The 16,990-nt window shown below is 36.5% G+C and overlaps 1 protein-coding gene across 1 annotated transcript in view; it reads right to left on the bottom strand.

Annotated features, from left to right (window-relative positions):
- The window catches only part of LOC148951638 (uncharacterized), a 79,232-nt gene that overhangs the window by 17,993 nt on the left and 44,249 nt on the right, over positions 1–16,990 (bottom strand). The window contains exons 5-6 of the mRNA XM_089091171.1: positions 9,570–9,714; positions 400–530 (exon numbers count right to left, since the gene is read on the bottom strand). Coding sequence (XP_088947297.1) covers positions 400–530; positions 9,570–9,714 — 276 coding nt within the window. The remainder of the gene's footprint in view (positions 1–399; positions 531–9,569; positions 9,715–16,990) is intronic.

Consider the following 16,990-nt stretch of genomic DNA (forward strand, 5'->3'; position numbering starts at 1 on the left):
GGACTGCAGAATTTCAAGTCTGCCTATAGCTTTAGCACCAGTCTACTACCAAAAACACTTTTTGAGCGGGACCTTGGGGTAATAATAGACAGTGAGCTAAAAACTGCAAACTAGAAACTGCGAAACTGCACACTACACGATCCTGAGCTCTTTTCAACTCTTATTTAATTCTCTTGTTTGACCTATCATTGGATACAGTCATATTAATTGGATATTACTTATTGGATAATACTTATTGTAGTATTGTAAATGAAGTCCATACTTTCTAAAAAAAAAAAAGTTTTCATTTCTTTCTCTTAATATGACAGATATTTCAAAAACTGCTTGAATAAGTCCTTGTATTCCAAACTAATTAAGATCCCGAAAAAAACAACAGTTATGCCTATAACATTGACTTACATTGCCAGCTCTGCTTTCAATTGATGAATCATGAAGAGGGAAATGATACTCAGCATCCGCAGAAAAGGCCAGAGCAAACGGCTTGAATAAAGCCTTGTATGATAGAAGACGAGGTCGCTTTGGTTCAGATCCTACAAGTAAAAATGAAAATTAACAAAATTGAAGAGATACAATAATGTTTTAAGTTTGACTTTTTATTGTGTTTTAGTAAAAAAGTTTAAATAAAACGAACAGAAATATAATAAACAATCAATGCAAACAAACATACAGTAGATACCAATATAAATGAATGAAAAAATCTTAAAACGATTGAAACTTAAATTGAATATGCAAATGGAGCTTGAAACGAGCAAAAATAACTACAAACAAGAGTTTGGGTATCGCCTCCTCTCACTGCAAAAGTCTTAAATCTACTGCGCCATTGGCGCTTTACTGAAAACGAATTATATTATAAATATTTTCTGTTGTACTTAATACTGTCCCCTTCCTTGGCTGTAAAAACCTAAAGCCTACTTCGTCATTGGCGCTTGACTGAAAACGAATTATATTACAAATATTTTCTTATCCAGTTCTTACAGCACTGAAAATGAAAATAAAAACTACAGTGAAAAAAATCTAGAACGGATAGATCTTTCAACAATTAATATCATTATGTATCAAATATTCAATTTGATTTTGTTCATACTTTCCAAGACTGTCCAAGACACATATAGTTTTCAGTAAAGCGCCAATGATGCAGTAGGTTTTAGACTTTTGCAGTGAGAGAAGGAGGCGATACCCTACCTCTTGTTTGTACGGTATTTATTTTTGTTCGTTTCAAGCTTGATTTGCATATTCAATCTATGTTTCACTCGTTTTAAGATTTATTTATTGAATTAAAGTTTGAATTGAGTTTATCAAGTATTTTGCGGTAGGTTGCATAAGTTGCATCCAGACATGGCTAAATTGTAGACACAGAAAAGCCAAAACAGATAGTCCAAGTATTTGAGAGGCAAATGCTTAAATGGCTGGGGCACGGGTAAATGGCAGGAGTGTGCATGACTCTCTTATTGGACACATACTTGTTTGTTAGTTTTGTCTGCCTAGAGTCTCAGGCATGCTAACCAAGAATTTAAAATCGACATATAGTTTTCAGTAAAGCGCCAATGATGCAGTAGGTTTTAGACTTTTGCAGTGAGAGAAGGAGGCGATACCCTACCTTTTGCCATTGAAGCCTTTTGCCTTTTTTCGTTTTAAGCTTGATTTGCATATTCAATTTAAACATTACTCCCTTTAAGATTTATTTATTCATTTATATTATTGTTTGTATATTTTTTTGCTATGATTGTTTATTTAATTTCTGTTCATTTTGGGTTTTATTTATACTTCAATGGCAAAATATTTTTTTTCGTTTTAAGCTTGATTTGCATTTTCAATTTAAGCATTACTCGTTTTAAGATTTATTTATTCATTTATATTAGTACCTGATGTATGTTTTTTTTGCTAATGACTGTTTATTTAATTTCTGTTCGTTTTTGGTTTCATTTATTCTTTAATAGTGATTTCTGGTCGTTTTGGGTTCGAATTTTAACAGGTATTTCTATCTGCTGATATTAAGTTTAAAATGGCCTTTACTTTTCATTGAAAAACTGCTTTTACGGAATTTTCAACTATGAAAATTTCAACTATAAATTTTTTAACTATGCTTCTGGGGGTTCAACCCCGGAAGCATAGTTATTTGGCCTTTAAACTTTTTTGAACAAAATGGCAATCTCAAAATTTTGATTGGATACCCTGTGAAAAAGTGGGGCGTGGGCTAGTTGCCTATTGATCACTTTTGACTCTGCAAAAAGAACTAGATGTTTCAAATTCCTATTAAATGAGCCCCCTCCAAAGTTAATACGACCACCCCTTCCAAAAAAACCTTCCAATCTAATTACAAGCGACTTACATAAGTTACAATCCTTGCCTCGGGGGCTATGGAGAATTCCCCCCCCCCCCTAAATTATAGTACTGTTTTTTGGACTATTCTGAAACAAAATGGCTATTTCAAAATTTAGATTCAATATTTGAGTACCCTCCAAAGTTTATACGACCACCTCTTCCATTATAACCTTATATGACCCCTCAGCATAAGTTAAAGCCCCCTCCCCGAGATCGGGGGGGGGATATGTTGACCTCAAAGTCTTTCTTATCTGATCGTTGGACTACTTCAAACAAACTGGTAATCTCAAAATTCTGATCGGATGCATTTGGAAAAAACTGTATGTGTGTGTGTGTGTGTGGGGTAGATGCCGTCCGATCCCTTTTGACTCATAAAAAAGAAACAATAACTTTCAATTTCCAATAAAATGAACCACTTCTGAAGTTTATACGATGTCTCCTTAGATAAAAACCTTATATATCCCGGGGCATAACTTAAAACACTTGCCCTTGGACTCTACGGGTTTGTGCCGACCTACGAGTTTTTATTATGTGATGTATGAACTATTTTTAACAAAATGGCTACCTCAAAATTTTTATCGTATGTGCTTGGAGAAAAAAGGGCTCTTTTTTTCCTATTAATCAGACACAAATCTAATAAAAAAAAACATCCTGAATAAGATATTATATGTTGAAAGATGAGGATGCTTTAGCTCAGATCCTAAAAGCAAAAATTAAAATTAAGAAATCAAACAGAGTAACTTGAGTGTTTAATATTTTATCACTTAAAACTGTTTATAATTTGAAACCGTATACCATATATCGGTGTATGTGCCCACTTTCAAATTCATGTTATAGTGGTGAATGTGTTCATAGAAAAGGTACAATTGATGAATGGTGTTGTTCATGGAAATGCAAGTTTTGTCCAAAGGATTTTACTTTCACACCGTTTATTTCAAAGTTTGCTCAAAAAGTAACTTTTTTCCCATAATCTTTTATTCTCTTTGCTTTTTTTTAAATTAGACAGAAATCTAACAAAAAGACTTGACCAAGGCCTTATCAAACAGTTCGTGGTAACGAACTGTAAGTAAGGAGCGACCCGGCTCAATGGTAACCGAAACTCTAAAAAATGGAATTTAGATACCAATAGATACATCAAAAGAATCAGATTTTAATTCTGATGTCAAATATATAAGTTTCATCAAGTTTTATTATACCCATCAAAAGGTTAAGCGCCTGAGATAATTTGGCTGATTTTCGAAAAAAGGGGGAAAGACCCCTTAAAAGTTATAGAATATTAATGAAAATTACACCTTCACATTCAGCGCATTAGAGAACTCCACTGTGGAGGTTTCAAAATGCGATCTGCGAAAATATGGAATTTTCCATTTTTTACCAGAAGAACGATTACGGGTGCGTGTTTATTTGTTTTTGTTTTTTTTTTTCCCAGTGATGATCGTATCGAACCAGTGGTCCTAGAATATCGTGGGAGGGCTCATTGGAATGGAAATTAAAAGCTCTAATGCCCTTTTTAAGTGACCAAAAAAATTGAGGGCAACTAGGCCCCCTCCCACGCTCATTTTTTTCCCAAAGTCACCCGATCAAAATTTTGAGATAGCCATTTTCTTTAGCATGGTCAAAAATTTAATAACTATGTCTTTTAGATGACTTAATCCCTCGAAGCCCCCAGGAGGAGGACTGAAATTTATAAACTTTACCCAATGTTAACATCTAGTATTGGTTATTGGGACCCGGCTCAATGGTCACCGAAACTCTAGAAAACGGTATTTTGATACAAATAGATACATCAAAAGAATAGGATTTTAATGCTGATTTCAAATATATAAGTTTCATCAAGTTTAATCCAAAGTTACGCGCCTGAAAAAATTTGTTTGATTTTAGAAGAAAGAGGAAAAGATCGCCTTAAAGTTATAGAACCTTAATTAAAATCCCACCATCATAGTCTATGTACCAGATATCCTTAATGTAGAAGTTTCAAGATTCTCTGCGCAATAATGTGGAAATTTTCATTTTTTGCCAGAAGGAAGACCACGGATGCGTGTTTATTTATTTATTTTTTTTTTTTCCCCAGGGGTGATCGTATCGACCCAATAGTCCTATAATGTCGTGGGAGGGCTCATTGAAATGGAAATTAAAAGGTCTAGTGCCCTTTTAAATACCCAAGAGATTGGGGGCAACCAGACCCCCTCTCACGCTCAGTTTTCTCAAAGTCACCTGATCAAAATTTTCAGATAGCTATTTTGTTCAGCATGATCAAAAAATATTATAACTATGTCTTTTAGGAGGACTTAATCCCCCGAAGTTCCCGGGAGGAGGGCGGAAAGCTATGAACTTTACCCAATGTTAACATATAGTATTGGTTATTGGGAAGTATACAGTACCAACGTTTTCAGGGGAGATTTTTCCTGGTAGTGGGGGGGAGGTTGGGCAGAGACGTACGCAAAGGGGGGGGGGGGGGTCGGGCAGGGACGTACGCAGGGGGGGGGCCTCCGGCCCCGCCCCCCCCCCCGAAATCTCACGATTTTTTCATTTTCCCATAATTTTCTGATTTTTTTTCACAGAATAATGGGTTTGAAGGATTTGACCCCCACCCCGAAACAAATTGGGCCCCCCCCCCCGAAAAAAAATACTGCGTACGTGCCTGGGGTCGGGGGGTATGTAGGAGGATATTTCCATAAAGGAAGTTTTCATGGGGGATGGGACATTGCTATGAAGGGGACGCCGGACTTCCCAGCATTATTTAAAAAAAGATCAGAAATTAAATATAAAAAAACAAGTTTCTCAACTGCAATAGCAGCAACATCAAAACTTTAAACGAACAGAAAATATTACATATATGATTGGGTTCACCCCCTAGTCAATACCTCACTTTTTAAGCCAGAGATTTTTTAGTACTTTCATAAGAGATATTTATTCTAATTAACGGCCTTTGTGATTAAGCGGTCATTTTTAAAGAATTGGAACAAAATTTGAACTTCCGCTTAAAGAGCAAGGTATTGACTAGGGGTCGAACCCCCTAATTAAAAATATGGTATATGGCAAGGTATTAAAAATATATGAATATAGAAGTTCGTTACGTAAGTTAATTCATAAGTTACGTATATTTATTACTAATAAAAACGTTCGTAAATAAAATGAAACAAGTTTCGAGAAAGCCATTTGAGATAGTAATAGTAATTTATTAACACACACAAGGACAATACATTTTACTCACTACCGACCCAAGAACCTGGGGTCAGGTTGTCCTAAGGGTAGGCATATATCAAAATTTCATATTCACAACAGAAATATACAACCTAGGCCTAAAAAAATAAAATAAAAGAAAAATCATTCCCCTTCGCACGCGGTTCCTACCACCAATCACAAAATCACTATACTTGTCCTCCAGGTACATAAAAAAAAAAAAAAAAAAAAAAAAAAAAAAATTAAATATTTAAAATTTTAATATTATAAAAATCATATTTCTCATATAACATTCCTTTTATTTTATTTTTAAATTCCTTCAGATCCCCTATTTCTCTTAACTCTTTATTAACCCCATTCCACAACTTTAATCCCCTATAAATAGGCGAGAATGTCGACCTGGCAGACACCACGAGCGGGGCATGTAAATTTTCCCTTTGGCGAGTTTCATGATCATGAATCGAAGATCTAGCTTTTAGCATTCCTGAAAAGCAAGACGGTAATAATTCATTATTATATTTGAACATAAATTGAAGGCTATAAAAATCTCTAAGGCCTGCAGCAGGTAATACTTTTACATCAATATAGGTAGCTCTAACGGATACAAGATTTGATTTACCAGTCAACACACGGATTCCGTTATTTTGGATCACTCGAACTCGATTAGTAATTGATGGAAACGTACTCAGCCAAATAGATGAGCAATACAATATATGTGGATGTATAATAGAAAAATACAAAGTGCGAAGAACAGAAGGGGGTAATACATGTTTCAATTTACGCAGTATTCCCAGATTACGGCACAGGATTCCTGACACCTTTTCAACATGTTTCCTAAAAGATAGTGTTTCATCTAGCATAATACCCAAATATCTAACACACTGATCACGCTTAACTTTACCTTCCAGGTAACTCACTTCTTGGATCCATGGGTAGTAATTAGATGTACGCGAAAATATTACAAAACTGCTCTTAGATGGGTTTACTTTTATTTTATTAACTCTTAGCCAGCTAGACACTTGATCTAAACACTGTGTCATTAATTCAACTAAAAGGCGTTCTGTTTTTGCAATGCAAATCAATGAAGTATCATCGGCAAATAGAGGTACTGTAACGTCACTGTCACTGTGAAACATGTCGCTCATTTTAGTTTTCGCATCCTTCAGGGACAGTACAAGATCATTTACAAATATCAAAAATAGCAAGGGGCCAAGAACGGACCCTTGTGGCACACCACATTTCATATCTACAACGGAAGAAGTAGATCCATTTATTCGCACATACTGCTGCCTATTAGACAAAAAACTACGTAGGAAATCAAGAGCAGGCCCTCTAATCCCATAAAATTCACATTTTTCAAGCAATATACCATGGTCTACAGTGTCGAAAGCTTTTATAATGTCCAAAAAGATGGTAGACACTTTAAAACCAAGGTCCAGGGCAGTATTCACAACACCACAGAGATAAGCCACAGCTTGTTCGGTCGTGCGTCCATTTCTGAATCCAAACTGGGTGGATGTTAGTATTGAATGGCACTCTAAATAATGGTACAACCTCCGGGAAAAGCACTTTTCCACAAGTCTTGACATGACCGGTAAAACGGAAATCGGGCGATAGTTACTTACCTCACTGTGATCACCCCCTTATGAACCGGTGTAATTCGTGCCAACTTGAAACAAGATGGAAATACTCCCTGTTTAAAACAAAGATTTATTAGGTTAACTAATACATGCGATATAGCTGGCCACAGATATTTAATTATCCGTAGAGACAAAATGTCACTACCAGCTGCACTATTTTTCATGTCGAAAATTATTTCTTTTACTTCACTCTCGGTCACCGGTTTCAGGTAAACTGAAAATTCTGTTTCGCTATTTCCAAGGTAATGTTGGAAAGGGCGGTCGCCATCCACTATTCTTACTCCCTCAGCCACATTATGTCCAACTGTAGCGAAGTGGTCAACAAATTCTTGGGCTATATCAGACGGGTCACTTAATTCTGCACCTACTCGACCAATAATCTGATCCGGGGCGACTGTGTGGGGAGGATTTATGAGCTGTTTAATTATCCGCCATGTTTTATTGGGGTTTCCAGCTGCATCACCAAACTTTTTCTTATAATGAGCTTCCTTTGCTTTTCGCAAAAGTCTATTTAATGCATTTCTGTAGTTTTTGTATATCCTTTCATTAACATCACTAGGTTGTAACATTTTCTTTTTAAACAGCAAATCCCTTCGATTTATTGATCTGAGCAATCCTTTTGTCACCCACGGCTTCTTAGGCATTTCTCTGCGAGCTCTTTTCCGTACCTCTTTAGTGCAACTATTCAGCAGATTAAGCAGTTTATTATAGAATTTCACAAACTTCGCATCAGCATGATCAGGTAGAGCTAGCTCTTCATCCCAATTAACATCCATTATTTTGTTTTTACAATCACGGAGGGCACATTTAACCAAATAAAAGTAAATTAATATGAAAATTTTGTTTTAATTATTCATGTACTGTGATTCAAGATCAAAACCTGCATTTATTCAAAAACGTTCAAAAATTAAATTAAAAAAAACTAGTTTTTTTTACTTAAAGTAAGAGGCGAAATTAAAATTGAAAATGAACAGAAATTATTCTGTATATTTAAGGGGCTGTCCCATCCTCAACGTCTAGCTCTTTACGCTAAAGTTTGACTTTCTCACAATTCTATTTTTTTTAAACAATAATAAACATTATAGCAAACAACAAGGTGTTGAGGGGGGAAGAGCCCCTTTCATATACGGAATAATTTCTGTTCGTTTTAAGTTTTAATGTCGCTCCTTACTTTCAGTTTAAAAAACTTGTTTTTTTTATTTAATTTATGTAACAAGACATGGATGCCTCAGCTCAGGTCCTATACTTAAGAAAGTATAGCGTCCATAGAAGGCGTAGTTGTCTTTTAAAATTAAGAGGATGTTAATTTTTGAAAATTTGCGGATAAGAATTGTCAAATTTACGTAACTAGTTTGGCTTATTTATTTTCACGATGTGATGTGGTAACGCTGACGAAGACGCAATACTGCCCTAAAAACTTCACAATTTTGAAAGAAGCAAAAGCAAAAATATTAGAAAAATTGCGGTTTTTAAATACCTAAGATGGGTATTGGGGGGGGGGGATTTTTTTATATTGATTTCTTTGGTACTTTAAGAATACTTTCAACCCTAGGGTTACAGCTTGGGTTACTTGGTCTCCGCCCAGCAGAAACTTCCACAGTCACCAATGTTGTTTAATGATAGCTTGTAGAGACTACAACATTGCCCAACAAGTAAAAATAGTAAAAATTAAGACACATCGAGGACTGGATAGAACACAAAAAAATGACATTTTCTCATCAGTCCTGTCAATTCAAAAAGATCGTAAATAAGGACAGTTATTTAACCGAAGCTTGTTGACGCTACGACTTAATTCGATGATTTTAAGATAAAATAGACACATCGAGGACTGGATAGAACACAAAAAATGAGAGTTTATCATCAGCCCCGTGAATATACGATGAGGGTAAGTAAGAATAGTTATCCAATGGTAACTAATGAGCCGTCCTAGGAAAGTGGTTGGCACACTAAGTTGGGAACGGGGGGAACGATGGGAACGAAGGGGACGGGTTTGATTCCTGGTGTGGCTAGTTATTTTGTTTGGGACGGGGGTCAGTGGTGTGACTCCTGTAAGCTCAGCCAGAGTCGACCCGGCTCTTAATGGGTACCTTGAGAAACCTGGAGAAGGTAAGCAAGAAAGGTGCGCGATAGTAGAGGATGGAAGGCCCCCAACCCCCTATTGCATTTTCTGGCTTAAGGGCCACGAAACGGATATCATCACCGCCGTTCTGACCTTAACGGTCTAGTGCCGTCTTATTTACATAGTTTTAACCAAGGGTAGCTAGTTGAAGCTACAGCTTAGTTCGACGAGTTTAAATTTCTTTCATTAATTACATTTCATCGGTCCAGTCATTCCAAGGACAAAATCAATCAACTTGAACAAAAGATGTCAGGGATAAAAATAATAGACATGTCATAAGTGTAATTAAATAGAACAATGTTAACCTGTTGAATCCTTTTCATGGCAGATGGTGAAACTTAAGTGCATCTGATCTAGATCAGGAAACCCTTCTTTCTTCAGCCTTTTCGAGGTCAGCAATACAGGATAGTTTTGACCATTGCAACGGTAACTGAAGGAGTCCAATAAAACCTAAAGGAACATAAAAATCTTATTTATACGAAAGTAGATCACATATAAGCAAAACTATTTTTTGCAACAGAATCAAATGTAGATAAATTATCCCACTACATAATTCTTTTTTCCCAGCAGATATCGAATCGGTCGGACATGTCTTTCAGTACAATAAGCTTGTCTAACCTAACTCATAATTTCTTTAACCGCATAGATGGTGTGTCGATGACACAGAAAACGAATATACAAAGCGTCCAACCTCCTCAATAACAGGCTGAGTAACACGCTTATACGGGTAAAGTATCATTTATATTTGATCAGTTCCCAAACTTGTTTGCTTCCAGCCACTGAAAACAAAATTGAGCAACAGGAATACTAAAAGGTATGCTTAACTCCCTAAAATATAACAGAACAAACACTGAGCGATAAATATATATATATATATATATATATATATATATATATATATATATATATATATATATAGTACCGGTAACCCGACCGCCGGGTCCCGGCACTCGGGACGCTTCTGTATATATATTCTCACTGCCCCTTGTCTTCTAAACACAGACAATTTGAGCCTTTTCTTGATGTCATGACGTCCAAATGGACCTTAAATTAGAAGTGACATTAGAATTTGTAACATTACATTTTTTTTTATTGGACCTTTAACTTTTGCCTCGGCTTGTCTTTTGTCATTATGAAAGACATATCGCCGAAACCTTGATTTCTTTTAATTGTTCAGGTGCTGGGACAAAAACTTCTTTTTCTTCCAACGATTTATCTAGTCCAGGTATTCGATTTTACAAGGTATGGAAGGCATCGACGATCACCTTTGTTACTTTTGAATGCTTATGCGGCGAGACAAAAACTTCTTCTTTTGCTTCGGCTTGTCTTTTTTCCTCATGAAAGACATATCTTGGAATCTTTGTTTGTTTTAATTGTTCAGGCTACAGGACAAAACTTGCGAAAGGCGTGCAAGGCATTGATGACCTTTTCCGTGTCAAAATCCCAAACCCAATGATCATTGCTATCATTTTCAATTATGACACGTTTTGATTCTCGCTGTCTAGGTCGATTGTCATTGACTCGCTGCTCTTCATTTTCATTTTTGACTCCCTCACTTGTTCAGTGTCGTATGTCTTCTAACAGCGTGTGTATTTGTTCTTCATTTTCATTTTTAACACACTCTAATTGTCGTTTTTGCATATCTTCTAATCGCCCGTGCCTTTGCTCTTCATTTTGATTTTTGATACGTTATTGGATTTTGATTACTTCAGACAATTTAGCAATGGCCTTTGCTTTAGCTGTCCGTATTGGACAGCTATCCCAGATTTTGCATACAGTCCAGTGAACATTGTCCGTCACGTGACAACCCAAAGTCAATCCAATGTTTCATCCCTTGAATCCGTGACTATCTACCTTACTTCTACCTTAGGATTGACCCATGAACGGATAATAAATAAACTTATCTATCTGCAAATAGAATGGTATCATTTTTACAGAATCCTTAAAAGGGCTTATCCCAGATTTGCCTCTCTATCACTCGGTCTACCTGTCTTGGCTTTTTCTACAATTAGCCATGTCTTGATGCTTGCAAAATACTTGATTTTAATTCAAAATCAACGAACTCGACCGAGGCCTTCGGCCATTGTGTCCTCCCTCCATATAACGCCCCAAAAATCGAGACAAGCCTGCTTCAAGTTTATAAATTGTATATATATATATATATATATATATATATATATATATATATATATATATATATATATATATATATATATATATATATACATATATATATATATATCATATACATATATATATATACATATACATATATATATATATATATATATATATATATATATATATATATATATATATATATATATATATATATATATATATATATATATATATATATATATATATATATATATATATATAATTTATTTATTTATTTGAAAACCCTTCATACAAAAGCAAGAAGACGGAGCAGTAAGAGAAAACAAAATGATAAAAACAGTAAAGACAACAATTAGACACTTCGCAAAATACAAGACAAGCAAATATACGAAAGATACCAGAATAAAAAAAAACTTCTAAGCGAACGAGTATAAACACACATTTACAACCTAATGTGCCACTTATCTTACCACTGCAAGATATGGCTCCAGTTGTGTGACAAATTAATCGTTAAAATTCACAATACTTGTTAAAACAGAAGTAGGTGAATCAGTTATACTATAACAAATAAACAGAAACGATTTTCGGTTCCAAGGTGAGAGCCGAAGGCAATAGTTTAAGAAATGATAATAGCACCATCTAATTTACATAATATATGTGCAAATAAAAATATTCAAAATGGCGCAACCTATTACATATGTTGCAGAACCATAACGTTAAACAATCATACTAGAATTAAATTATTATTATTATTAAAAATTATTTAAAAAAAACCTGTCACAATTAAAAACGGCAACAAGACGGAGCATAGGAAAAGAAAAGACAATGCATCACTGCTTAAGAATGTGGGACCCATAATTTAAATTCCCATGAAATTTTCGATTATTTTTCGCCATCCGTCTAGCGACGGCAACCTCTGGGTCAGCAACCTGGAATTTCGCAATAGTGAGCGAATTTCTATACCACGGAGGCAGATGAAGCGGATACTTGGCAAAACGAAAGAACATGGATCGAATTTTACTCTTGCTTGTTTTAAATAGGAGTTTCCAGAAGGGTGCGGTGTAGAGGATGTGGGGAAGGGCAACAGCATTATATAGACTTGCTAGAAGATGTCTTTTGAATCGAAGTTCACAAGATACAATGGAAGCGTAAGCTGCTGAGATTCTACGTCTGATTTGTTTAAGAAGAAGATTTCGGGTGAGTCGGATAGAAGAAGCAATGGGCAGACCTAGATACAGAATGTGATCTATAGATTGAACAGAGCTAGATCCAAGCGTAATGGAAGGGGCAGAGAATTTTTTTTTCCAGTTAAAGGACAATATCAGATTTGGAGGAGTTGAATTGAAGCCCAGTTTTCTGATATTCCACATCAAGAATTCCAAAATTTTGTTGATGCGTTGAAGAGTTCGACTAACGCTTAGGATGTCGACAGCATAGCACATCAAGGGAAGGTTTGCAGAAGACAAAATTAGTAAAGGAGGGCACAAATCCTGTGCTTCCAGTGCATAGTTATTAAAGAGGTCGGGAGAGGTGACAGCTTCTTGACGGGCCTCTTTCTTTACTGGGATAAGTTGTCTACGCGGAATCGGGGGCATTTCTTTATCTGGGGGTAGTTTCAGGCGGATATGAAGTCTTGATATAAATCCCGAAGAGAACGAATAATAGCCAGATTCAATCCACGTTTACCAGATTTCAGAAGCATCACTGCGTGGATAAAAGAGTTGAATGCACGTCTGACATCATGTCCCCCCAAAACAAGGCTTTCTCCAGATGACTCCGCATCAATCAGGGTATTTGCAACAGCGGTTAAAGCGTCGGCCCGGTACCTCGCTTAAATTCAAACTTCTATGGAGGGGTATAGCAGAGTTTTTCAAGTTCCCTAATAAATAGCAACTCAAAGAGCTTGCAAAGGGATTTAGCTACAGTAATAGGGCGGAATGATGTACAGTGGACTTCAGATTTCCCTTTTTTAGATATAGGGGTCAAATCTTCGATGCATAAGAAGAAGGAACGATACCCTGAGTGAAAATCATCTGCATAAGCAGAGACAGATGATCCGTAAGAAGTTTTTCCCCGTATTTGAAATGAATAGCAATAAGTTAGTCAATACCAGATGAACGTTTCCATTTTAATTTTTGGATGGCATATTCGACAGAACGGGTACTGACCACAAAATCTTCATCGGATTGAGCATCAAGAAACTGATCCAGAGCTAATTCATAAGACTGCTCTATGATGGGATCAGGGGCAGAAAACGCAGATTCATAATATGCATACCATTCCGCTTCTGGAATGACAGCTGAGGACGGTGACGAAGAAAGGGGTGCTGAGGAGGATACAAATTTAAATACCATAATTCAATCTTGTTTTGCACGGGCAGAATAGCTATTAATAAAATCCCTACGATGCTGAGTAAGAATTTTGGAAAACTTCCGCTTAGTAGAGATCCGTATGTCATTCACATGCCCGGTAGTAGAACTCCCACAATCTTTCGATATAGAAAACCAAAACTTTGCTTGTCCACATGAGGTAAAAAGCTCTGGATTTGTGGACCATTCAGGAACGATTCCTTTGAAGACACGTTGCATGGGAACAGCTTGTTTTTCGCCAAATCGGAAAGTATGACATATTTCCGCACAATATATATCAAGACAAATCAGGACTTCATTTTTAGGCAACTGGAGTGATTTTAGGAGGAGGTGAAATGGGACAATAACTTTACTTAGAATCGAGTCAATCGACTCGAGGAACTGAGTCTGGTCAATCTTTGATCAATCACGACGATACCGCCGTGCTTAGGAATCACGTGCTAGTGGACTACTTTGAGAAATCAAAGATCGCACACCGATACAGCAAGTTATAGGTAAGTAGTCAGACAGCTGATAATCAAATATAATGTTAACTGAATCGGCAGTCAGATTTGAAGATACAGCAACGTGGTCCCAGTTAGAGGTTCGTGAAGACGTGTGAATATACCTAAAACCTGACACTTTATCTAATACACTCAAAAAATCACTGAATAAACCCTTTACTATAGTAGTACGTGGAGACGCCTGAGAATCTGGTTCAGACAAATTACAATTCAAGTCTACGGCTATAACACAAGGTAAACTTAGACGCTGAATTTTTTTTTTACACAAGAACCTAACTTTTCACACGAAAAAGCAAATAATCGCTCTGACTGATCGTTGGAGTAATCAGTGAGTAGATACACACTAATGTAAACACAGGAGTCCACTCTCACAGCTAAGTAATGATCATTTAGTTCGAACAAGCTAGAACAGAGAGCCAACATAATGAAAGTAACAAGTCCACCAGAGGGTCTACCTATGTTACTGAGCTTTCTAGCAGGCACGGAGTATGACGTCATGCCATCAAGTGTAAGTATATTGATACCATGTTTAGTAAAAAAAATATTCCTGGAGGAAAATCACGTTATAATTGGAGCTGAGGCTTTGCAACACAGAACGATTAATTGTAAATGACCCATTTATATTCCATGAAAGTAGAAACGAGTCCATGAGTTTAAGTTTTGCAGTTTTTCGGGCACTTTACACTATAACACGTGTGACCATTGGTCTTGCAAGAAACACAAAAGGCACTTTTTTAGCATGAAGTATCAGGCGTCGATTTGTGATCGACGGAGCCACACTTAGAACACAGCGCACTGTTCTTACAATTCACGGGGAGGTGACCAATGGCATGACAATTGAAGCAGCGACGTGGTAGGAACAAGAACTCTTCAACCGGAAGGCGTTCATATCCCACTTTCATAGATGCTTTCAGAAACGTATCAAGTTCGAAACGGAAAGTAAACTTTAAACGTTCGGGACTTGCCACACTGTACTGTTTTAGTGCACTTGGGGATTAGCTGTTTCAGCGATAGTTCGTCTAAATCTTCTGACACTCGCTTAATTGCCGCGACAAAAGCAGGCTCCTTGAGAGAAATGTTGAACGGTGGTTTGGCCCCCTTAACATTTTCGACTATCTGGCCTGCGGTTTTCTTGGACCGAACCACAAGTTTCCACTCGTCGTTAGAGCGGCGTAACTCAGCTATACTGTTTGGATTTGGACATACTTTATCGATGAGTGTTTCGTTCATTTGGGCCTTTTAAGTCTTTTGGGGGGTTCTTAAGTATCACAGAGAATAGTGGTGAGGGGGTGTGGATTGATGAGGCTAGGATTTGTCAGGCAGGCTGTTCGGGAAGCGGCAAGCACTCAACATATATCCATCTAATTTTCTCGAAAGTTCCTTTATTTTCGAAACTACTGTGGCAAAGACAGACTCGCCGATGGCAGGTACTTCACATGGACTGAAAACTACAAACTTTGAAATCAGAACATTTTGCTTTGCCGCCGTGACTAGCAACTTGGACATAAAAGTAATATTGTTATCATCCTTGGCATACGAAACCATCCGGGTTTCAATATCCAGCTCCCTATGAAAGGTCTTCTTAGCTTATAAAACTGTATCGTGTTCGAAACAGTTAATAGCACTCTTGACGATCATATCAAGTTTTACACCTTCTGTGAGTGATCTACTCAAAAAGTTCAGAACGGGGCTAAACACCAACTTTTCAGCCATCTTATTTCACTCGTAAGCAGCCACAATCCAAACCGTAATCCATAAGTCCAGAGACGGTTGTTTGACCAGTAATGTAATGGTGACGTCACAGAGTAGCAATAATAATTTTATTTAGGTCAGGACCTGTAATCCTTTGCCAGAGATTGCAAAATCTGATACATAGGGATTAAATTCACATAAAAACCTTACTGGTTTGTTAATCGAATATCCAATTCGATTAAAGGGTTTAAACTTTGCGCTTTAAAGACCTCTCCCCTCAACCACCATTATAATTGACCAAAAGTTTTGACTTTGTAAAATAAGTATAGAAGAAATGAAGGATACTGCTTTGCGATGTAATTTTTGCCATATTTTTTTTTATCAAGTTCATGTTTTACATTAAACATTTTCTGATAATTCAACTGATAAAAAATTAGTTTCTTACACTTCAAATTATTCAATATATGATTCCCCTTTACCAAAATAATTCCTTGAATTTCTTGATTTGAGGGGCCGAACCAGGTCACTCCTTAACTAAATAAGAATGCTATATCCTTGCAGCGGCTTTTTTTGCCGATGAAGGAAAATTTCATCTGAAGGAGTGTATTAATAGACACAACAACCGAGCCTTAGGATTGGCCCCTATATCAAAACTTACTAAGGCAAATCTATCCATATTGCGTGAAATTCAATATATTTTGCGATAAAACAAAACATAGAAAACAGTAATATGACTGATCCTAACCCTAATCAATTCAAATTAATTTTTAAGATTTTCATTATGTAAACAAGACCAGATATGTACCCAGGATCAACCCTTGAAGGGGGTCATAGGATTCTACCAAACATGGGGGAAAACATTTGTTTAGGATACCATCTTTCGTCACTCCAAGAGGGAGGGAGGGGTGTGTGTTGTCACTTTTCTCCATTGCTTGTTTTATGGAACTGATTCGTTTGGCAAGTGATTTTCCAACATAGGCCATTAATTATTATTACAGTGTTCTTTTTAAGTCTAGGTCACATTAAAAGTTAATCCTTTAA

The sequence above is a fragment of the Artemia sp. Qi Xiang Cuo genome, chromosome 6 (genome assembly GCF_049724085.1).
Source record: "Artemia sp. Qi Xiang Cuo chromosome 6, ASM4972408v1, whole genome shotgun sequence".
Classification (NCBI taxonomy): domain Eukaryota; kingdom Metazoa; phylum Arthropoda; class Branchiopoda; order Anostraca; family Artemiidae; genus Artemia; species Artemia sp. Qi Xiang Cuo.